The sequence below is a fragment of the Cricetulus griseus genome (assembly GCF_003668045.3).
Source record: "Cricetulus griseus strain 17A/GY chromosome 1 unlocalized genomic scaffold, alternate assembly CriGri-PICRH-1.0 chr1_0, whole genome shotgun sequence".
NCBI lineage: Eukaryota > Metazoa > Chordata > Mammalia > Rodentia > Cricetidae > Cricetulus > Cricetulus griseus.
Window position 1 is genome coordinate 198,340,082 of NW_023276806.1, and position 23,518 is coordinate 198,363,599.

At 52.0% G+C, this 23,518-nt stretch overlaps 3 protein-coding genes across 5 annotated transcripts in view; all 3 read right to left on the reverse strand.

Annotated features, from left to right (window-relative positions):
* Positions 1–4,426: 4,426 nt before the first annotated feature.
* Positions 4,427–10,316, reverse strand: Atp6v1fnb (ATP6V1F neighbor). 2 transcript variants are annotated; one of them, XM_035451241.1, is made up of 2 exons: positions 10,180–10,316; positions 4,427–7,750 (listed from the first exon to the last, which is right to left on the reverse strand). In XM_035451241.1, the coding sequence occupies exon 2, from the start codon at positions 6,950–6,952 to the stop codon at positions 6,413–6,415; it is 540 nt and encodes a 179-aa protein (XP_035307132.1). In that variant the 5' UTR covers positions 6,953–7,750; positions 10,180–10,316; the 3' UTR covers positions 4,427–6,412. The 2 variants fall into 2 exon arrangements, with proteins under 2 accessions (XP_035307132.1, XP_027247161.1); XM_027391360.2 differs by lacking the exon at positions 10,180–10,316 and adding an exon at positions 9,128–10,100 and having other exon boundaries at positions 4,801–7,750.
* Positions 10,239–13,089, reverse strand: Atp6v1f (ATPase H+ transporting V1 subunit F). The gene is made up of 2 exons (XM_027391361.1): positions 12,859–13,089; positions 10,239–10,686 (listed from the first exon to the last, which is right to left on the reverse strand). The coding sequence occupies exons 1-2, from the start codon at positions 13,014–13,016 to the stop codon at positions 10,485–10,487; spliced, it is 360 nt and encodes a 119-aa protein (XP_027247162.1). The 5' UTR covers positions 13,017–13,089; the 3' UTR covers positions 10,239–10,484.
* Positions 13,090–18,365: 5,276 nt separating this feature from the next.
* Flnc (filamin C) overlaps positions 18,366–23,518 on the reverse strand; it is a 28,083-nt gene continuing 22,930 nt past the window's right edge. For both annotated transcript variants that reach the window (XM_027391358.2, XM_027391357.2), the window contains 9 exons: positions 23,189–23,431; positions 22,725–22,994; positions 22,466–22,603; positions 22,085–22,200; positions 20,865–20,997; positions 20,590–20,766; positions 20,141–20,359; positions 19,351–19,560; positions 18,366–19,234 (listed from right to left, as the gene is read on the reverse strand). In XM_027391358.2, coding sequence (XP_027247159.1) covers positions 19,047–19,234; positions 19,351–19,560; positions 20,141–20,359; positions 20,590–20,766; positions 20,865–20,997; positions 22,085–22,200; positions 22,466–22,603; positions 22,725–22,994; positions 23,189–23,431 — 1,694 coding nt within the window. In that variant the 3' untranslated portion in view covers positions 18,366–19,046. The remainder of the gene's footprint in view (positions 19,235–19,350; positions 19,561–20,140; positions 20,360–20,589; positions 20,767–20,864; positions 20,998–22,084; positions 22,201–22,465; positions 22,604–22,724; positions 22,995–23,188; positions 23,432–23,518) is intronic.

A 23,518-nucleotide genomic window follows, 5' to 3' on the forward strand; every position in this document is an offset into this window, starting at 1 on the left:
CAAGGTTGGCTTGCCCTGTTGCTCTAGGCCTTTGGCGAGGGCAGCAGATGGCAATAGCAGGGATTATCCATTGGAGCACACTTCTTACATCTTGAGCCAGGAAAGGAAGAGACAAGGCAGGGCAGGGGCCCCAAAATAGACTTCAATTGCCAATGACCTAAGGATTTTCTACAATACTTCATCCTTAAAAGATCACAGCATCCATCGGGGGCTGCAGAGATGGCTCACTGGCTGCTATCCTAGGGGTCCTGAGTTCAATTCCCAGTAACCACATGGCGGCTCACAACCATCTGTAATGAGATCTGGGGCTCACAACTATCTATAATGAGATCTGGTGCCATCTTCTGGCGTGCAAACATACAAGCAGATAGAATGCTGTATACATAATAAATAAATCTTAAAAAAAAAAAAAAAAAGACCACAGCATCTCCCAATAGTGCCAGCCCGGGGAGCAAGTCTTTAACACATGGGTCTCTGGAGGAAGTTGACATCCCAATTGTACAGTAGACCTTCGTCTGCATTTGGTCCTTTTCCTTACTTTAGTTTGCCTATGTCACATGGGAATAGCAGCATCATGTATCTTGCAAGGAAGAATCGTGGGTGGGATGACCCTGAACAACGTTTAGCAGGGGGGCAGAGGTTGCACTGTTGCTGGGCTCCCTCTGTTCACACCCACTCTCACCGCTCACACTCACCTCTTACTGATCGTCCCTGGACCATGCTTTCCCAGAGTGTGCTTGTCATGTCCCTCCAAGTGAATTAGAGGCTCCCTGGAGCCAGTCTCATGATGTGTGATTAAGGATGAGCATAGCATGGAGCTCTGAGAAAAGGCATCACATGCAGAGGCGTGTGGGTCCTGAAACATACGAGGCTGCCAGGAGCTGCTGCTGTCACGGTAACCCACATGTAGCAAACTTACATGGCGGTCACATCACACAGCTAGAAAATTCTTGTTAGGCCTGGCGTTGGTGGCGCACGCCTTTAATCCCAGCACTCGGGAGGCAGAGGCAGGCAGATCTCTGTGAGTTCGAGGCCAGCCTGGTCTCCAGAGCGAGTGCCAGGATAGGCTCCAAAGCTACACAGAGAAACCCTGTCTCGAAAAACCAAAAAATAAAAAAGAAAGAAAGAAAGAAAGAAAGAAAGAAAGAAAGAAAGAAAGAAAGAAAGATTCTGTTAACATGGAGTATTCGTGTGATGGCTAATTCACCTGGGAAGAGTGCTGCCACAGGGACTGTCTTGGTCAGGATGCCCTGTGGGCATGTCTGTGGGTACTATCTTGGTTGCTTTAATTGCTGAGGGAAGAAACAGCTTGAAAGTGGATGGCTCTGTTCCCTGGTTTGGGGACCTGGACTGTATAAAGGTAGAGAAAGCTAGCTGAATACTAAGCACATGTATCATGTATTTCTTTTCTCTCTTCTTGACTACAGATGTGACTTCCTGCCACTGTGACTTCCCTACAGTGATAGGCTGTAACCTGTAACCTTTCTCCCCCAAACTGTTTTTTCTTAAGATGAACTTTTTTTTTTTTTTTTTTTTTTTTTGGTTTTTCCAGACAGGGTTTCTCTGTGTAGCTTTGGAGCCTATCCTGACACTTGCTCTGGAGACCAGGCTGGCCTCAAACTCACAGAGATCCGCCTGCCTCTGCCTCCCGAGTGCTGGGATTAAAGGGTGTGCCACCAACGCCCGGCTTGAACTTGTTTTTATGTCTGTTTGCCTGAATGCTTATATGGACATTGTGTGTGTGTGTGTCTGGTGCTCACAGAGATCAGAAGAGGGTGAAGGATCCTTTGGAGTTGCTTTTACAGTTGTTTGTGTGCTGCCACGTATATGCTGGGGACTGACCTGGGACCTCTGCGAGGGCAGCAAGTGCTCTTAGCTGCTGAGTCATCTCTGCAGCCCCTCTAAGTTGCTTTTTGTTGGGCCACTTTATCTCGGCAACATAAATAAAACTAGAGCAATGAATATGTAAGACAAAAATACTCATTAGGGTTGCAAATATGCACAGGTACTGAGGTCTCTTGTATCATGCTCTGTGTTCCAGCTCTAGTCCAAGAAACCTATCCAAGAGTGAGCCCAGTGTCTCCTGGAGGCTCCTGCACTGCCTGGCCCTGCTCAGGTGTCAGGGGCCTGCATTATTGAGATCTGAGCTTTTGTTCCATGTTCCTTGTCCTCCACCTCTCTTGAGGCCCCTGCATCAGATACAGATACAGAGGAGGGAAAGGATATTTGTCCTGTTCTCTTCCCCATGGCACAGGCAACTGCTCCTGGGGGCCCAAGACTCCCCTGCAGCCACGAGGAAGCCCTGACCCTGAGCCAGCTTCTCTTCCAGCGTCCTGCAAGTCTAGGCCAGCTCCAAACTGCATTACAGCAGGTACAGAAGACCGTGGGCTGCTTCCAAGGGACAAGCAGACAGGGACCTGACCCCACCCTGGATCTCCACTCCAGGTTCATGAGGGCCAGGACTGTCTCCCAGGGCTGGAGCTACCCATGGTACTTCTAGAGATGGAACAGAGCCTACGGGCCCAGGAGAAGGTAGGGGCTGGCACACAGGGGAAGCAGATGCAGAAGGCAGAGTGGATCCCCTCATTCTCTGGCTTTCCCCTCATGCAGCTTCTTTGGGACTTGGAGCTGCTGACTGGGGTTGGCTTGGGCCTCTTCTGGCCCCCCTGGGCTGGGTCCTATGGCCAGAGGGTCCAGACTCAGCATTCATGGAACCAGCGCAGCCAGTCCTGGGGCAGGAATCTAGATGGGGACTCTGAGCAGCTGGTGAGTAGGGGTACCATGTGACACGGAGGTAGTCAAGAGGGCGAGGGGGAGTGGGAGATGCATGGGCTAGGTTCATGTCTGCTTTGTAGTTTCCTGTGAACTCTAAGCTTCTGGTTGCTCAGCTATATATGCGGGTGACGATAGATCCTTCTAGAATTTCTTCAAAGGCCATTGGTTGAGCCACTGGACTACTGGGACAAAAGGGTTCCCACCACAACCAACAAACACCATGTTCTCCTAACTCGAAGACTGCACAGTTAACGACTGGCTGGTGAAGTCAACTGTGGGCCATATGCAGAGCCTTTCCATGTGGCTGCTCAGAGGGAAGGATGTCACCTGGCAGGTCCAAGAGGGCAGAGGCACTGGCACCCAGCATGGCCCTAAGACAGGGATGCTGAGAAGCCTATACCACGGCTCCCTCATGCAGGACTCAATCTGGGCTGATCCTTTGGATAGGTGACTGGTCCCAAAACAGCTGAGAACTGGGGATGGCACCGCAGTCCTGTCACTGAGGTCATTAGTGGCTTCTCAGGGCTGAGGCATCCTCTGTGGTAACAAAAGGTTTGTTAGTAGTGTCCACTGAGGAGGAGTTCAGCCAGCCTTGAGGAACAGGTGTCACAAAGAGCATGAGTGCCACGAGGCAGGTGGCTTGAGGGCCTGCTGGAAGCTTCCTTCCACACTTGGGGAATGCTACCCTTTGGGTCTGGACTCTCTTAATTCTTGCAGAATTTCAAGCTGCACCCTCCAACCCAGGCTGGGGAGGCCCCAAATGACAGCCATCAGCTCCTAAAGGGGTGAGACTTGCTCCCCAGGGACTCTGTGTTCTCAGTACTGCCTCACGGTGACAGAGAACTCACACCCAGTCACAGTCCTCCTAGTGTCCCTCCTCCTGCCTCCAATTCCTTCTAGAGCCTTGCTCAGTTGTACCCACAGTTGCCCACACTCAGTCCCTGGAAGGGCAATGCAGCTCCCAGGATCCACTGGGTGCCGGAGTTAGGGGAGGCCCCCCGGGATATGGAGTTGGGATGAGGGAGTCCAGCAGGCAGGCTGCTCCTCACTGGAGCTGCTGAACTCCTGCAGGAGGCAGGCCCCAGATCCTTCATCTGCCTCAGATCTGGGTGAAGGCAGGAACAATGCAGACCCAAGGCTGGAGGGCCCCATTATGCCTGCAGCGATGACACCTGGTACACCAACAGGAGTGTGTCAAGAAGCCAAGGAAGCAGGTACTCCTGGAGCTGGTAAGCCAGACTAGACTGGGAGGCAGGGAGAGCACCACCCCTGGTTATTCTTCATCTCATACCTTTTCACGGGGTGTCAAGTCAGCTGGGGATGGCAGATAGGACTTTAATTTATTTTTGTTTTATTTCGTATTTTGAGACAGGGTCTTGCTGTATAGGCCGTCTTTTTTTTTATTTTGTTTTGCTATTCTTTTTTTTTTTCTTTTCTCACTCCTCACCCCCAGACAGAGTTTCACTGTGTAGCCCTGGCTGTCCTGGAACTCACAATGTAGACCAGGCTAGCCTCAGTGATCTGCCTTCAGAGGGCTGGGACTAAAGGCATGTACCACCACTGCCCAGCTGTATAGTCCAGGCTGATCTAGAATTCACAATCCTCCTGCCTCACCCTCATAAGTGCTAGGATTATGGGTACACCACCATGCTCAACTGAAGTAGGTTTTATTGCCAATTTCCCAGTTGGCACCAGGTGTCTCAGGCACTGTGTCCAGTGGGATTCTGAATTGAATTGGGGCTCAGGCAGGAAGAGCCAGCAGTTGAAGGAACAGGGTAAAAGGAACAGAATAGCAATCCAAGGTTATCCATTTGCTAACCTTATGCCAAGCACAGGGGCCATACAGAGACTTGGGAGGACTTGTTCTAGTCTTTGAGATCACAACCTTGTGGTGGGATAGATGCCCTGGCCTCCCCTCCCCCAGCCTGCTGTATTGATTGACTCTACAGTTCTGTGTCAAACAGTACATCAGTCAAAACTACATACTTCCAATTGCTTTATCACTTGGAAGAGTGCTAATGGTTCTTTTTTTTTTTTTTTTTTTTTTTTTTGATTGACAAGAGTTTTTACAAGTTGTCTCTTGGGAAGACAAGGATACAAATTACACTGTTACCTGTCTACACTTTATTATCTTGGGGGAGGTTCTCTAAGACCACAGCTCAGAAGGAAGAGGATAGGGGGTTGTTTTCTTGGCAATGATTTTTAAAGCCAAGAATCTTATAAGATTCCTTTGTTTAAAAAGCCCTTTGAAGCCGCATGAATTTCCATAGAAAACACACCCCTGTGGTTACTGTTGTGAATACTCTGTTTTCCTTGCAAGAGAAAGATGTAACTGTCTTGCAAAGGAGCTCGATTTAGGAACCAGTGTTGTGGATGCAGAGCGGCTCTCTTTTCCACAGCTGCAGGGAGCAGCGACAGCACTTTCCTCATTTTAGACTTCTTTTGTTAATTATGAAGACTTGGCAGTTTTTAAGCCAGACTCTGGCTTAAAATTTCCTTCGATTTTATAGCCAGAAACAAAGATCTAAGTAGGATTTTTCTTCTTAACAGGGAAAGTGTGGCGCACACACAGTAGGGCTCTTCTGTGGGCCTGAACCAGCATACCTGGACAAAGTGGGGGTCCTGAAAGGACCTCAGCAAATGGACCCTTCTTGTGGTGTTCTTGGGGGAGGGAGGAAGTGAGCTAAAGAGATGAGGAAGCTGGGATTGGCTGTTTGCAGGCACAGGAAGCACATGGTAGAGGATGGGATGAAGTGTGTGAATTATGACATGAAGCTCAAGTGTCACCTTTGCGACTCCTCCCTCACCTATGCATAGGGCGCACCCCTGGAGTCTTCACTCTAATTCAGCTGGAACGGGTGTTAGAGGATAGGCATCAGCAGACATTGGCCAATGTCTGTCGTTTCACTTTAGGTTGCTTACATCCCACCACCAGCTGCAGCTTCAAGGAGCCAGGAAACTCAGAACTTAAGGTGAAAGGGTCATGGGCAGGAGCTCTCTCAGGGGCAGCAGGGGTGCAGTCTGCCTGGGAGAAGACTGCTGGGGTGAGGTGGGGCCGCCTCCACAGCTGGGTGGAAGGAGGGGCGACCCCGCCAGCGGGGCTTCCGAAGGGGCCACCTTTTACACCGCATAAAATGGGTTTAGGACACTCGGGTAGTGGTGATGGTCGTGATGCGATATGGGACGCGCTGGGGAAAGAGTACGAACTTTTTGGACCCAAAATGTTTTTCTTTCCTAGGACTCAGGCAAGATGGAAGAAAGCGGTCCAGCAGAGCCAAACGTTCAGAGTTCCTGTGGACAGAGGCTTAGAAGCCCACAGGAGGGAACGCTGGGCCAGGAAGGCCCGGAGCCCTCTGACCTGGCTTCCCAGGGATTGCCAGAACTCCAAGATCCCCCTTCCACGGGGCTTGGCGCTGGCCTGAGTCACGAGAGGGCCGAGGGAGCTGAGCCCCAGACACTGTTGACAGACTCTCCTCAGGGTGACCCTGAGACACCACAGGGTCAGCGTGGGCAGTCGCCTCGGAGTTATACAGGAGAACCGATTCGGGGACAAGACAAAGCGGTTCCTCAGAGTCGAAGTGAAAGGAAGCAGGCTCAGCAGGAATTCGAACCCCCTCACTTTGGGGAAGGTGGTAATTCAGAAGTCTGCGGGGAAGCTCAGGGAGGAGCGACAGTGTGGCGCCGGGAAGAGGGCCACCCTGAGGGCTGTTCCAGGGACTTTTGCAGGTCCCCAGGAAAACCGACCCCCCAGCATGTGCAAACGCGGATACCAGGACCCCCGGGTGGTAGCCCCCAGCTGCCACGGGTGGTGGCCACCCGGGAAGGGGCGTGGGCTCCTTCCCCTGCCGCGATACCGGCCTTTGGGGCGCAGGAGCCCCCACCGGGGCTCCAGGGTGCTCCCTGGGAGCAGAGAGGCCCTGGGGACCCCAAATCCTCGAGGGCCGCGTGGCCCGAGCCCCGGAGCAGGGAGGAGGCGCTGGCGGGCGCTGAGCAGGAGGCTCTGCAGCGCCTGCTGGAGCTGCACCGCGCGGCCAGGGAGCGGCGGCTGCGGGACCGCGAGCGGCAGCGGCTCCGGGTGCGTCCCGGGGCCCCGCCTGGGGCGGTGAGGTGACGGGAGGGTCGCCGAGGCAGAGCCCGGCTGACTGCTGCCTCCCCAGGTCCTGGAACGACTCCGCATCCTCGGGAACCACCGTCGCCGGGTTCACCCGCTGGGGCTCCCTCCCGGCGCAGCTCAGATGGCGCCACAGGCTAGGACCTGGGGAAAGGCGGCTCGACCACCGCGGCTCTGGCCTCCGGAGGGGAGGGCAGTAGCCAGCGGGGCTTCCGAAGGGGCTCAGCGGGAGAGGGGCGGGTGCTGGGAGGCAGCCTGCTGGGTGCACCGGCCGGCTCAGAGCTCTTGTCACCTAGGCGGATGCGGCAGGATGGAGACACTTCTTGCGGGAGCGGCTGGAACTAGTGCACCGAGGCAGGACTCAGTGGCTGCGGGCACTCGGGGCCAGGTGAGGGGCGGGCAGGGAATAGTAGGTGCTCCTTTGCCCCAACATCTGACTGACAAGCCACTCTCCCTTCCAGGAACATGCAGAACTTTCAGGAGCTACTACTGTCCCCTGGCACTGAGAAGCCCAGCCCCGGAGAATAGTGCGCCCACCACCCAGCCTGCTCCTGTCCTTGCTCAGTCCTCGTGGAGATACGGAGATGATGGTTAAGGAAAAGGCTAGAGGGTGACCCCAGGTGTGAGGTAGTTTCAGAAAGGTCTGGAGGGAAGCATCAAGACCAGGGAGAACAAAAATACACACAGCAATACAGCTCCACCAAGAATCCCATTGTTTCCTCCTTCTGCTCCTAAGTCACTGCCAGGCCCGAGGTCAGAGGGCCAGGTCCCGGGGATCCAGGAATGCAAAGGCCCCATTCTTACGGAAGAAAGTCTCGATGCGGCACATCTTGCAGGAGAGTATTGGTTGCTTTGTAGCAGGGCCTGGGGAGAGATGCCAGACACTAGGAATGGGTTTCTGGGGAGGGGTCTCAGAGCACAGGAGTCTCTCACATAGCCCTAGGACTCCGCCCACGTTGTATCCACTCTGTGTGAATAAACGAAAGGGCTTCCGAGGAGTGGGGGCTACGGGACAATATATCTGGGTCTGGACAACTGGACTCAGCAGTGATGGCAGTGTGGCCTGCAGCTGTCTGCCATGGTCACCCAGTTCCTAGATGTTCCACCAGAGCCTTCGTTTGGGTATCTAGATGACAGACTACTCTCTCCCCAGGGCCACCAGATCAGTGTGCTTCCAGCTATGACTGTCACAGGGACAGACTGTGGGGACATGTGACTTCTGTCTGCCTCCACCCCTTCTGGGGCTTCCTCTTGCTTTTGTGGGAAGTTGCTCCCCTTACTCTCAGGGGATGGATGGGGGTGGGGATGAGGGAACTGTGTTGCTCTCCAACCACTCCACCCTTTCTGCACACACTCAGGCAGTGGGACACACTCCCTAGAAATTCCTGATCGGTAGCAAATGGACACTCAAGAGCCCTCATCAATGCAACTACACTGTGGTCTTATTGCTTTCCCACTCTTGAGAAGCCACTGAGTTTCTCCAGCCATCTCTGCCCCAGCTGATGACATAGCTTAGGGGGTATGGGGGGGGGGCGCTCAGGTGGGTTGCCTTCCTGTTAGTGCCAGCCCTACCTTCTGGCCACCTTCCATGCTTTGCTTTAAATAGTCTTACACTCTAATGACTTCCTCTGGCGTAACTCCTGAAGGCCATGCTTCCACACATAGCTGCCTTGGTGACATCTGGGACCTCCTAGCACGACCAACACAGATCTCTCTTCACACATCTCAAGCCCTGTCTCTTCTCATTTTACCAGCAACCTCAACAAAATGTGTGCATTGCCATCGATTGCTGTCCTTGTTGCCTTCAATGAGCTCCACTGAGTTTTGTCTAAAACACCCTTGATTTCAGTTCTGCTAATCCTACCCACAACTTGCCAAGATAACACAAGACAAACACCTAACTCATCTGCTAGATGCATCAACTTCCCCAAATCCAGTATCACTCACCCACTTAAAACTTTCACTAGCTTCCCCTCAAATTAGGGTAAATCCAAAGACCTCCTTCACATCATTTACCCTCAGCCTCAAAAGCCTCAAGAAAGGCCTTTGCTAACAATCCAACCTGAAGCACATGTCCTGCCCCCCACCCACCACCATCCCTTCATTTCACAGGGCTTGTCCCTCTTAGATCTATTTCCTTGCCCTTATACAATCTGGCCTTCCCCTAGAATCTCCACTATCCAGCATAAGGCAGAGTCCCGTGTTTGTGAGGTGACTCATGTCTGGGAGGTGAGGGCTCACCCAGCTGCCAGCCATATGTAAAGTTGGTGGTGATGGGGAACAGGTAGCGCTTCTCTGGCAGGTCCAGTTTTCGGGTGTTGAGATACTGGTAGCGCCCCTGCAAGTCATGGGAGATTCCTTCATACAGCAGGGCTCTGGTGGCGGGTGGTACTGGGTACATTTCTGACTGAAAAGGAGTCTCTGGGACAGGGCTGGGGGCCTTAGAAGGGGCAGCTTTGGAGGCAGGTTGTGGTGAGACCGGGGCCTTAGGCATCAGGGTGGGCAGTTTGAGGGGCAGGCGGGCTGCAGCCTTAGCCTTCTGCTTGGCCTTCAACAGAGTTCCATACTTGCGGTGCCATTCATAGCGCAACTTCATCTCTTTGAGGTACTCCTCCTTCCAGAAGTTTTGCCGCAGGGTGTCCATGTTAAGCTGCCTCGCCATGGTGGCAAGGGAATGTGCACTATTGGGGTGGCTATTTCTGAGTGAGCACAGGAGGCAGAGACAGTGGGTGTCTACCCTGGGACAGTCACCTGGCAACCAAGCCTCACCTCACACAGGGCCAGGATTATACCTGCCATTGCCCTCAGCAGATGTCCTGTGTCACCCTTTCTGAGGCAGCCCAGCGCAGGGCTCACTAACTAAACACCTTAACCCCCAAACCTGTAGACCCCAGGCTCTACCTAGAGCAGTGGTTCTCAACCTTCTTAATGCTGTGGCCCTTTAATACAGTGCCTCATGTTGTGGTCATCCCCAATCATGAAATTATTTTCATTGCTACTTCATAACTGTAATGTAAATATCTGTGTTTTCTGTTGGCTTTTGTGAAAGCGTCATTCAACCCCATGGGGGTCTCTACCCACAGGCTGAGTGAGACTATTGATCTAGAATGACAATCCTATGTGATTGCTTTTGTCCCTTGGGCAAGGCACCTCCCACCACCATGAAAACTGAGTGAAGACACAAAGTAAAGACACACTGGCTTCACACTTCGTTCTCCGTCCCTGAAGCCAGTCTATGATCCAGGTGACCAGTCCTTGAATTAGGTAGGCCCCCTGGCTCAATTCTTCCTCACCTGATTCTTTGGCAGCTTTTCCGTATTTGCCAACCTAATGTCCTCCATCACTGCACCCATTTGGAGAGAATATTCTTTAATATCAACAATGACACTGTGTAACAGCACAGGGAGGAGGTAGTGGAGAGAGATGGTTGGGCTTTCTTTCCCTAACCAGCCTGGATCTCAACAGCAGAGCCCCAGCAGCTTAGCAGCCACTCAGTGAAAAGAAAGGGAGGGGCTGGAAACCAAGACTTCAAACTTAAATAGAGGATGGCAAACTGGGAGAGGCCTGGTAGTGAGAGGGGGTTGAGGGTTGGGGAGCCCTAGCGCAGGTCTTCGGCGGTGAACATGCCCTTGGCCCTGCGCAGGATGGAGTCCTTGGCCGCATCGTATGGATGCTCCTTGGATGGGATCTCCAGGACAGCCGGGATGGACCGCTGGTGGGCGTCAAGGGCATGCCGGACCATCTCTGCAATGTACTGGTTGATGAGAATGATGCCAATGTCATCCCTGTTCAGAAACTGCCTGTTGGGACAACAAAGGAGGAGAATGGCAGTGACTTGGGGGTACAAGGGTCTCTCTCAACTATAGAATATAGAGAGATGGATGAAGAGCTCAGAAACACACTGACTGGGGTGCATGTCAGTGTGTTCTACATGCTGCCTCTGGGTAGGAAAAGGGAGGAGAAGGAAATAGGTATGAGGCTCTTTGTATCTGCATAAGAAGATTCTAGAAACATAAGACTCTTACTATTGATGAAGGTAGAGAAGGGAGAAATTTTAAAATATAGAGTTGAGGGGACCCCGAAGGCCTCAAGGTCTGTGCTGATGAGGCCAGGACAACATTTGCCAGAAGTCAAAGAAAAGATGGAAAGAGGAAACTCAGCAATGACGGAATCACAATTTCCAGACAGAAACTGTCATTATGGCCTTGTCATGTGATCACCCCCCACACACAGACAAGCACATTCAGCCATCTGCTCATTAAAAATAATTTACTGAAAAACCAAAAAAACCCCAAAAAACAGAGAGAGAGAGAGAGAGAGAGAGAGAGAGAGAGAGAGAGAGAGAAAGAAAAGAAAGCAAGCCAGGCAGTAGAGGTACTCCTTTAATCCTAGCACCTCGGAGGCAGAGGCAGAGGCAGGCAGATCACTGAGTTTGAAGCCATCGTGGTCTACAGATTGAGTTCCAGGATAGGCCAAGGCTGCACAAACCCTGTCTCGAAAAAGAAAACAATAATAATTTACTGGGCACCTACTTTGTGTCAAGCATGGAATAGATCTGACTTGATCATTTTAGGATCCCTTCTTGCTGGAAACATGGAAACTTCTTAGAAGTAAAATCTGTCCTCCGGTGACAACGGAGGTCACTTTATCATGCTGCTTAGAGATCAGCTGATCAGTCTCTCCCAGGTCGGAGCCTGCCACAGCCCAGGCAGTGGGAACTAGCCTCAGCCAGCATGCCTTGACTGGGCAGTTTAGGGAAAACAGGTGAGGGCAGTTTATTCCTGAGACTTGGCACAGTAGCCTTGGAAAAGGAGTGAAGGCATAGGGTGTTGGCTCCCTCGATTCTAATCAACAGGGCACTTCCTGGCTTGGAAGACCTGCACCCACTATTTGAAACTATGATCTTTGACCTAGGGCACAAAGTGATGGCCTGAAGTGCAGGTCTTTGTGGAAGGCCATACTTTCCACGTGTTCTGCCCAAGGTGCTCAAGACAAATGGAAACTCCAAGGCAGACTGAAGGGCAGCTACAGAAACAAGAGTAGGCACCAGCATAAGAAAGCGTAAGACGGCTCAGTGGGTAAATGTGCCTGTTGGCTAGTTGAGTTTTTCTATCCTTGAAGCCCATGGAAAGAGAAATCTGATTCCACAAGGTTGTTTTCTGACCTCCATATGTACACAGTGACAAGCACTTACCCACAGTCACACATCACACAAACAGACTCGGTAATTAAAACATAAAAACAGACTAGTGGTGTGCTCGCCTTTAATCCCAGCACTCAGGAGGCAGAGGCAGGCGGATCTCTGCGTTCAGGGCCAGCCTGGTCTACAGAGAGAGTTCCAGGACTACACAGAGAAACTGTCTTAAACAAATAGAAGGGTCTGCTTCTTACAGCTGGTGTGTCTTTGGGCCTGTGCCTTAACCTATCGGCCCTTTATTTTTCTCACCAGTAATTGGGGATAAACACTACTTTACAGGACAGTTGTGAGCATCTAAGAAAAATGAAGCTGTGTGTACACCACACACACACACACACACACACACACACACAGCCCACTGTCCAGACCCACACTGGGTGTGGTTTGTTTAGGATATGACTCAAAACTAAGGTCCAGCGAATGCATTACAGGTGAGCGTCGGGGACCCCGGAAGAAACGCTGAGCCTGCTTCAGCCACCGACTGAAGCTCCTCCAGGAGGCCGGCAGAGGCAGAGGCGGATCACAGGCCCGGCTCTCCTCCTAACCTGACACACAATCATGTGACGGACCCGGAGCTCGTGGACCTGCCTTACGTGGGGCCCCTCTGAGCCCCAAAGGGGAACTTAGGCGGCGGAGGCCTCTGCTCCGGACGGGCTGACAGCTTCCAGTGCCATCCCGATCCCCATCGCCGCCTGACACCCGGTAAACAGGCCCTAATTCTCCCCGCGCTTGTAACAAGCAGAAGGACCCATTTAGGCCTCACCGGCTACCGTACCTGAAAGTGTCTTCGATCTCATTGACGGTGGTATCCTTCTCTACTACCAGGAAATTAGGGTGGCGGTTCTTGTTAAGCTCCCCTATGCCGCCCAGGAGGAAACCCGTCACCGTGTCCTCGTCTCCAATCACCGCGATCAGTTTACCCCGGCCCGCCATTCTGTCGGCAGAACGGAGCGCTCCCCCAGCACCTGAGATGTCCCGCCCCCGCGGCGGCCACGCCCTCAGTCATGCGCGGGGTCCCCGCCTCCTGGACATGCGCATTAGCAGGATCACGCCTCTGTCCGGCTGCGCCATAGAGGCCGGAACCATGGAACTACATCTCCCAGAAGGCTGAGCGGCACAAGCCTAACCCCCCCTCCGTGTCTCTCTCTCTCCTCTCTCTCCTCTCCCTCCCCTCCCTTCCTCCCTTCCTCCCTCCTCTCCCTCCCTTCCCTCCCTCCCTCCCTCCTCTCTCTCCTCTCCCTCCCTCCCTCTGTCTCTCTCTCTCTCTCCTCTCTCTCTCTCTGTCCTTTAGTCCTTCCTTCTTCTGGAAGCAACATTTTTTTTGAACCTAGAGTTATTGAAGACCGAGACCCCAGGGGGCATACTCTTTTTTGGGGGGTGGGGGTTGGGGGGTATGATGTTTTGTTTTTGGCTTTTTGAACAGACCAGTCTTAAATTTGCAGTGTAGGGAGAGGATGGCCTTGAATTCCTGATCCCGCAGCTACTTTCCACACAAAACAGAGTATGTGTATGGTTTGTTTGCTTAAAAACTTTTTTTCTGTTGTTACATTTGTTCTTTTGGAGGCTCGCAAGAGGGGCACGGAGGTGGGGGCATGTGTGTGAGGTCATAGTACACCCTGTGAGCATCTCTTCCACTAGGTGGGCCTTAGGGTCATCTAGTCAATTCGGTGTGTGGTTTGTTTTTGTTTTTTTTTTGTTTTTTCCTTCCTTCCTTCCTTCCTTCCTTCCTTCCTCTTATCTTTCCCTTCCTCCTTCCTTCCTTTTTCTCTTTCTCTTTCTTCCTTCTTTCCTTTCTTCCTCCCTCCTCCCTCCCTCTCTTTGTTTTCTTTTTCTTGATAGGGTTTCACTATTTTACCCTAACCTGGCCTCAAACCTTTGGTGATCCTACTGTCTCAGCCTCGAAAGTACTAGAATTTAAGGCTTGGCCACCATGCCACACCCCCTACCCTTTGTTTTGGTTTTATCAGGTAGTTTATCTTTTGTAACCTTTGCTGCCTGGACCTCAGAATCCAGGCTGGCCTTGAACTTGCAGTGAGTTATCCTATTGCCTCTCATCCTCCTGAATGCTGGGATTACAGGGATTCATTATTTCCTCCTGCCTGCTTCATTTGTTTGTTTTGCCCAGACAGTCCTCAAACTCTCCAACTCTTGCCTCAGTCTGGGATTACAGTACTGGGATTATAGACATGTGCTACTACAATTGTCGAAGAAAAGTTATTTCCTAGCTAGAAAGTCAAGGTCTATAGCAGTATCATGTATACATGCATGTTAACTACGACAATATATATATGTATATTATATATATATATATAATATATATAATAAAGAAATGGGCAAATTGTTGACACTGAGTAGTGCTGCAGAGCACCAAGGCCTTATGTTAGCTGCTAAATTTAGAGAACTATATAGAAGTAACCCTAGTATTTAGGAGCTAGAAGCAGGATTGCCACAGGCTCAAGGTCAGCCTGGACTAAATATTAAAACTGTCTTGGAGATGGCAAGATGGTTCACAGTTGGTCACCCTGAGTTTCAATCCCTAGAACCTACATGGTGGATGGAGAGGAGCAAGTTGTGCAAGTTGTCCTCTGACCTCTCTACGTCTGTGTTATGGAATACACACACAGAGGCACACTAAATAACTAAATAAATGTAAACAACTGGTTTTTTGAAACCCATCTCAAACAACAACAACAAAACAGCACTCAGGAGGCAGAGGCAGGTGGCTCTCTTGAGTTTGAGAGCAGCCTGGTCTACAGAGTGAGTTCCAGGACAGCCAGAGCTACACAGCAAAACTCTATCTTGGAAACAAAGCAAACAAAATTAAAGAATCTAGAGGTTTTCCTGCGGCATAAAGGGTAATTATCACCAGACTCACGCATTAGAACTATCGGAGACTATGCTGTGTGTAGAGGCAAGACTGAAGGAGAGGACCCAAACAGAAGCATGGTGGCTGGAATGGGGTGTGATTCTCCACCATGGGGAAGGTGGAGTAGATGGAGTTGAGAGATTCTTAGAGTCAGAGTAGACAAAACTGGCTTTGAGGTTAGATGTGTTTGAGCAGCAGAGAGGCCTCATCTTCTAGTCTGTGTATCTGCTGAGACAAGAGTAACATTCCTGAGGGCATACACTCTGAAATGAGCAAGTTGGAGGGGAAAGGGCCACTGTTCTTCCAAAACACACACACACACACACACACACACACCCCAACACATTCACATACATACACAGGGGCAAGAACTGGGCTTGGGTTTGGAGTGCTTGACACATCCACAAGGTCTAGTCTAGTGGTTGTATGTATGTATGTATGTATGTATGTATGTATGTATGGCATCAATCTGGATTGTCAATTTGATTGGTCCCAGGTCTTTAGTGAGACTTACCTTTGGTCTCCCAACACACACACAGAATATGGTTGACACTATCACATACGATGGGGTCCAAGACTGAGTAAAAAGGCTACAGATGTCTAGTGTGATCTGAGTGTCTTCTGAGTTGCCCATATGTGTTCTCTGCATCCTGGTCTTCCCCATATGTGTAAGCAGCCTTGAGCTCCTACCACCCCAGTCAAAGCTGTATCTTCCCTGCTGTGACAGACTGTAACCTCAAGCTGTGAGCCAAAATGGAACTTGTCATCCCTTCAGTATTTCCTGTCAGATATCTGGTCACAACTACAAGAAAAATTGGAGCAATACAGCCTGGGAAATGGAAGCGCACTGGGGTTTCACTCTCGCTTGGCTATTTTGAGGCTTCACTTTAGATTCAGCACTGAAGTTTTCAGGGCCATGTCACAGGACTGTAAAAGGATTGTGAAGAGGCCCACAGTTGCTCAGCAGCTACCGCCCAACCATGGCTGGGTGAGAACTGCTGACCCACTATGTGCCTGTACTCAATCTGGGGTAAGAGGGGATGGGAGGGAGTGAGAGGGGGTCTGGATAGGACCATATGCTCCAGCACCTGGCACAGAAGTCCCTGGTGAGCACAAGTGGCTGGGTGCTCAAGAGAGCAAACCTACTTTAATGGGCTGAATGAGCTTTAAGGAGCCGAACAGTGCCATGCATATCACTGCTCCTTCATTCAACCTCCATTTATCAAAAGGGGACCATGAATAGGAGCTAGGAATGAATGGTTGATAGAACAGGATTTCTGCTCTCAGGAGCTCCCTGCAGGGATAAGGGGGGAGTGAGAAATCTCAGGAAGAGCAGGGGTGCAGTAAAGAGAAGTTCCAGAGGGGCCTTGATGGCAGATCCAGACAGAGTACCCACTGTCACCTACAGTGTGCAGGGACAGGAGACATAGTTCTGTACTGCCATCTGCAGCAGTCTGAGAGGTTTTGTTTTGTTTTTTTCCTCTAAGACCTCTCTTAGGTAAAGCTGTTTTGTTTTTGTTTGTTTTCATTTCAGAAAAGAATTTCAGGATGAGACAGTACTAAAGCCGAGTTCACATTTATTAGAGATTAGTAGAGGTTTAGCAAGGTGATTAGCCGAGAGGGTCTCAGAGGAAGGATAGGACCCATTCAAGCATGGGTGTGGCTTCTCAGGAGAGAATGACGTGTCTCAACCATAGCCGTATGCATTATTTTGGTGACTTCTGTAGCCACATTTCAAAGGGTTACTAAGGAGCTTAAATGAGATCATAGGGTGGTTCCTGATGTGCCCTGAACAGGCTCTCAGCTGATAAGTATAACCCTAAGTCACAAGGGAAGCCTGGGGAAGTTAAGATGTTTTTAATTGTCAACACAGTTTAGTCTTATTTGTAAGATTCCCGGAAAACTTCCTGTTTGCAGCTGGGAAGAAAGGCCATACATACTTAGGCCTTGAGCATGGTTCATTGCTACTTTAACATTTTTATTTGAAATAGCTTGACATAAAAGGAGTATTGTCTCCATGTTGGCAATCTTCACAGAAAATGTGAATTGTGCCGGAATTCTTGACTCTGAGACTTGAGCCAGAGTCTGGGAGGGAGGAGGTTCCTTTCCCTTCCCATGAGTCTTTCTGTCCTGCCTCATTCTTGGGACAGGAAGAGAAAGAGGAAACCTAAGGAGAGAATGAGGGAGCGTACAGGCCACTGGATGAAGCCAGGTTTGGGGGCCAGGGGCACATTGTCTTGGGTCTCGGTGGCATCCCTGTGGAGTGCCTGGGGATGCTCTGTTGTTATGGGATCCATCTAGTGAAGTGAGCTTTGCCCTGCTTTGCAACGTGTTCACAGAGCATTCTCGCCTGTATTAGAACTCTCAGGGTCAGGAGCTTAGACTGGTTGTGGAGACCATGGGTATCTGGTCACTGGTCAGGTAATAATCTTAGGCAGACATGTGCCCCACGGATGTGTGGAAATTGGTAGTAGTGACTCAGGAGAGGCCAGAAGAGGCCAGAAAGATGAGTGTGGGAAGGCAAAAGTGTTCCAGACAGAGGCCAGAGCTGCAGCATAGGTACCCAGGAAACCACAGAGCAGGGTGAGGTGCAGAGTATAAATGAAGATTGGATATCCTGCCCAACCACGTGTGGGGGGATTGGTCTGAACTCAGGGGTTTGTGGAGAGGACCATCTCCTGGAAAGGCACCAGAGCCACAAGGGCTCTGGCTCTAACCCAGAGGGACATGAGGCCTTTAATGGGATCCATTCTAGCAGCATGGAACATGGAGGGCAGGTCAAGGACCAAGGGATTAGTTCAGAAGCTGCTATGGAGTCCAAGAGGAGACCTGAGCTAGGTCAAGACTTGAGGGGAGGGTATAGTTGTTCCAGGTCTGACCTAGTGTCTGGAGCAAGGCTCGGGATTCTCATTTGGTTTCTGCTGGATAAAGAGCATCACTGCTTGAGGCAGTGGTCACAGTTCTTTGTTTTGTTTGAGACAGGGTCTCTCTATGTAGCTCTGGCTGTCTTGAAACTATGTATCTGGCCTGAAACACAGAAAGAGCCATCTTTGCCTTTATGCTGGGATTAAAGGTGTGGGCCACCACTCCTGGCCTTGTGATCACAGTTCTAAGAACCTAATGTGACGAACATCCTTCAAGGTGGGCTTAATGTTAAGTGGCCTTCCAGTCACCTTTAATAGCGTTCCCTCTCATCTGCCATCTACTAGCCTTCCAGCTAGTGGGAGTCTAATTCTCCATCAGGTCCTCTTTCAGCCAACATTTCAGACCATAGTTCCTATCTTTCCCAGGCTCTTGCTCTCAGCCCTCAGGGTCAGGTCTCTGGGTAACAGCCAAATCACCTCTGTGTGGTCCTCTACTCTGGGTCAGGAGGCAACAGTGGACAAGCGCACACACTCATAAAGAACAGCCAAGCCTCTGCAACAGCTACACTTTATTTGGTGTTTTCCACATGTGCAAAAGTCTCCCAGAAAGCTGGGCCCCACAATGTGTAAAAAAAGACCCTCAATAGGGCAGAGCTGTGCAACCATAAAAAAAAAATATATAGTAAGAGAAATCAGTCCCCCAGGAAGCCTGGCTTGGGCAGAGCACGTCACTCGGGGCCAGTCCACATGCCAGGCGCTGCTTGTTCTGGCTGTATTTCCTTCTGATTATTCTCCAAATCCCTTGCTCTAGGGTTATGGCTACCAGAGCTGCCAATAGAGTCCTCAGGCTCGACAGTTTGTGAGGGTGACTTCTCCCACACACAGATAACCAGCTCAGTGCTTGCCCAATGGCTTCAGCCCCACTATGATCCTCGGGGCTTCCACAGACCCCCCCCCAACCCCTGTCTAACCCCCTATATCACAGTCTCTGCCCCTGAGTCTGACTCCAGTCTGCCCTCAGGTCACATCTGAGGGACACTGATCCCAGACAGATAAAAGGCCCTCCACCCCTCAAGTGCACGGTGGGGTGGGAGGTTGTGCCACTCACTTCACACCTAAGGCAGGTGTTTTCGTGTCTGATTCTGTGAGTGTGCATAGGGATATGGCACATTTGTGTGGGTGTGAGTTTGGCAGGAAGTGGGGGCCCTGGGCTGGGGGAGGCACTTCTGGGATTCAGGGCACATTGACCTTGAAGGGGCTTCCGGGGACACTTTCGTCACCCCATTTGACAATGAGGATGTAGTCTCCTTTTTCCTTGACAGTGTAGGTGACGTTGTATACCCGGTTTCCCATGTGCTTCACATAGACCTCTTCACAGGGTGTCTTGGGCCCGTGCACACCCACCATCATCATGTTGGTGCCTTGAGAGGGAGGCAGAGAGGAGTGGCTCACACCAGGGCCACAAGAAGCCCACACCCCTACTCCCTGGACAGCGTCCTGCTCCCTCCCCTTCTCCCCCTGATAAGCTGGGACATACCTGCTTTGCTGCAGTCCACAGTGAATGAGTTCTTCTGACCTACAAAGGCCTGGGACAGACCAGGCCCCCTTGTCACCACCTTGCTGGCATCTGAGGAGAACTTGGGGATGGAACTGTAGCTGGCGCCACGGCTTGAGGAGGACTTGGTCACGGTCTCCACCAGAACTGTAGATGTTTCATGAAGGCTGTGGCCTCCAGACAACCGGGGACCTGAAGAGCAGAGCAGGTGGCCAAGGGCCCAGTCAGAAGGACTTCCTGTCCTTTTCTAGGACATTGAAAATCTTCTGGGATGGGCCTTGGGTGACATGGAACGCACCAGGCCCCCTCCTGTCCTCAGCTGCAGCTTTTGAAGAATGGAACCTATTCCAAACAAGCAGCTCCCAATGCACCAATCCCCGCTTATCCCTGGGCCTGAGCCACTTCTGGCTCCATCCCTCACCCTCCCAGACCTCCTCTGGGGAGTCAGCAAGAGTGTGGCTTTAAAACAGAACAAACTAGAGCTCTAGCTCAGTAGTAGAGCACTTGCCTAGTATGGGTGGGGCTCTGGTTTCAAACCCCAGCATTGAAAAAGAGAGAGTTGTATTTTTAAAGACATGATGCACAACTCTAAAGAATGGGATGCTGCCTTGTCAGGCCCGCCTCCTCCATCAGGGTTACTTGTCAGGCCCACCTCCATCATGGTTACTTGACCACAACTGAGGGCAGACCACAATCAAATGTGAAAGGCCATGAGAGCCAGCAGGGCTGGGTTGGGCTGTATGAACCTTCTCCACCCAGGATGCTCACTCACCTGTGACCTTTGCTTTGAAGGGGCTGCCCACAATGTGCTGAGGGCCACCATACTTGACGGCAATGAGGTAGTTACCGGGGGCCATGGGAGTGTAAGTGACTACATGGCCCTCAGGACACTCCCGGCAGTCCAGCTGCACTTTAGAAGGACCATCAATGGTGACAGACAAGGCCCCGGAGCCTGCATTCTGGGTGTTCACAATGAACTCGGATGACACACCTGGAGGACAGAGGAGCAAGGCTGAAGGCAAGAAAGAACGCAGCCCCGAGTGGGGCCCTGGGTTCCTTGGGCAGCACTGCAAGTCAGAACCAACAAGCGCGAACCTACCAAGAGTGTCTGACCACGCCCCCAAACTACCAAGAGTGTCTGACCACGCCCCCAAACTACCAAGAGTGTCTGACCACTCCCCCAAATCTAACCCCACTCCCCCTGTAGCTCTACACACTCACCAGTAGTGCCTCCCTCGAGCCCAGGCCCATAGGCTGACACCAAGCCTGGGTCCCCAGCTTGGCTCTGCTCTCCAACTCGAATTTTGAAGGGGCTTCCAGGAATGTGGGCACCGTTGAACTTGACATCGATTGAGTGGACACCATTCTCATGGGGGATGAAGCGGATGGTATGCTTATCTGTGAGGCAGAAGGTTGTGGGTGAGCTTCCCTCTCTCTCCACTCCTTCCCCAGAGATCCCAGCCTGGCAGGAGATGGCAGGGGCAGGGCCAGCTCACCACTGTCCAGCTCAGAGACATAGCACTCCTCCACAGCTCCTGAGGGTGTGTGTACCCTAGCATCGATCACACCACGTGCCCCATTAAGCTGCACCGCAAAGGATGCCGGCTGGTTCACCTTGAGCCCAGTCTCCTGCAAAGACCACAGAGCAAACTTACTCAGAGTCCCAGGAAGCTGGGGCTGACGCAGTCTTCTCTGCCCCTCAAGGCTGCTCTTACTGGATGGCCAGCCCAATGCTCCCACCTCTCCAGCATGGCCCCAGCCTGCCAGCCCAGATTGCAGGGAAGGGCTGAGAAGGCAAAGGCTGATCTGCCACTCTCCACATCACCTGCAATGAGGCAGGCACCATCCTGGGTACCACAGGGGATGAGGAGTGATGGATCCCTGTCCCAGCTGATGAAGCAGAGGCCAGACATTGAGCAATGCAGGCCCGTTAGCAGAGTTTTCGAGGGCTGTGTGAGTTGCAGGCGCATGAGAGTTTGGACATGGCAGGCTGAGTATAGACTACCCCAAGAACACTTTTTGAAGGAGGTGACCAGGGAGAAGAACGGAGAAAATATAAGCAGGGCTGGGGGGAGGCAGGGTGATGGAAGCTTGGGGTAGAGTGGAGGGGTTCACTATTGGTTGGTAAGACTGCACTGTGGGGCAGCTAAAGGGATTTGGGGCAAGGCCCTCCTCTCCTTGTCCTTACACAATGGCTCTGTGACAGTGTGTTCATGTGTCAGTGTGGCTTTGCTAAGAGTCTGCAGAATACACATTCCCACATGGCAGAAGGAAAGGAGACCTTTCTAGATGTCACAGCAAGGAAAAGTACAGCTGGTCCCAGCAGCCAGGAGAGGTGCAGCCCAGACCCTGTGGCTACATATGCCTGCTCAGGAGTCCTTTAGCTTATGCCTGTTTTGTTTATGTACTTATGAAGTCATTAGTTACAAACATTCTAGAGAAAGTGGAAGAAATGCAGTGACAGGAGATGTCAGCTCTCAGGAAGCACAGGGCTTGCAGAAAGCACAAGGTAGAGGGGCTTGTAGAGCCAACGTAGAAGCATTCACTAGGATGCCAACACGCTCCCCCAAGGGCCTTGACCCATGCGTGCCTGCTGTATACAGTGGGAAAGGGACTGCAATCAACTCATCTATCATGGTCACTGCTAAGTCACTGGCCATATGGGCCTGCCTTCCTAGACCCTGCCTCTCTCTCAGGTCCTACCCCAGGCACAGACCTGGAGGCTGGTGACGGTGAGACGGCGAGCATCGTCTGAGAGGGAAGCCACAGGTACCACAAAGGGGCTGTCTGGGATGTGCTCATCATTGAACTTGATAGAGACCTCATAGTCACCTGAGGAAGGAGGCTAGTCAGCACATTTTCCAGGGTATGGGCAGAAGAGGCACACCACACCCAGCCCAGTCTCATCCCAGGGCAAACTCATTGGATTAGGGCTCAGCTCTGAATGGGTGAAGGGATTTGGGGGAGAAGGGGAGTGGAGACTGATGGGTGGAAGTCCCACAGCCCCAGGGATCTTTGGTATGGTCAGCAAGTGGAAACCCAGGATAGATAAGGGCAGCTGGGGTAGCACACTCTCCACCCAACTGTGAACATCTACCTGGCTCCTGGACAACATACGAGACGCCACAAGAACCATCTTTGCGGTCTTCGAATGCAATCTCTGCCTTGCTGGGACCTTCCACAGCAATAGACAGGCCCCCAGCACCAGCTTCTCGGGTCCAGATGCTGAACTCAGCTGGATTCAGGGCAAAAGGATAAGGCGGCATCTGAGAACTGTTGCCCCTCACATTGGCTGCCCTGGCCCCAACTACCTCCCCCCCCACACACACACACAGGGGGAGGTTTCTTCCCCTTACCTGGCACACCAGCTACACCTTGCTCCAGCCCGGTGCCTCCAGCCCGCACCTTGTGGGCACCACCTTCACCTAGTGGACCCACGGTGAACTGAAAAGGGCTTCCAGGCACGTGTTGGCCACGGTACTTGACCGCGACTGTGTGGGGACCCATCTCCTGGGGCACAAAGCGTACACTGTATGCGCTGTCCTCGCCCTCAACGATCTCTGCAGCTTCCATCTTGCCAGATGGGCTGGTCACCTGGGCTGTCATGTCCTGAGAGCTGGCCTCACCTGAAGGGTTGGAGTGATGTCAGGTGAACAAGAGGCCATATCTGGTTTCCACTGTCCTCTCCCTCCTCCTCCTCTGCTCAGACCTGTCCTGGTCACCTAGGCCAAGGTGGCCAGAGAAGGGGCCATTCTGTCTCACAAAACAGGAGGCCCCAGTCTCCCTGTGAGGACCCCAGTTCCTAGTGTTCTCTGCTCACCTTCCTGCTGCCTGGTGATGCTGCCAAAGGAGCCTAGGCGTTCCCGGCCTAGGAAATCGCCGAAAACAGCAGGGAAGGGGTCTCCGCCAACCTGGGTGGACTCTTCCACCCGGACTTCACGCTTGGTCTCCCCACCCCGAGTCTTGCTGATCTCTGTCCGCTCTGTGCGGGTGTACGTGTGGCTGCTGCGTGTGAAGGTGCGGGTCAGGCGCTCCTGGGCGGACACCATCTGAAACCAGTTTCCTATAGAAAGCCCAGAGCCAGGGGGTGAGGAGAGAGGCAGGCAGGACAGAGGCCCGATGTAGGCGATGTAGGCGCTAGGCTGCAAGT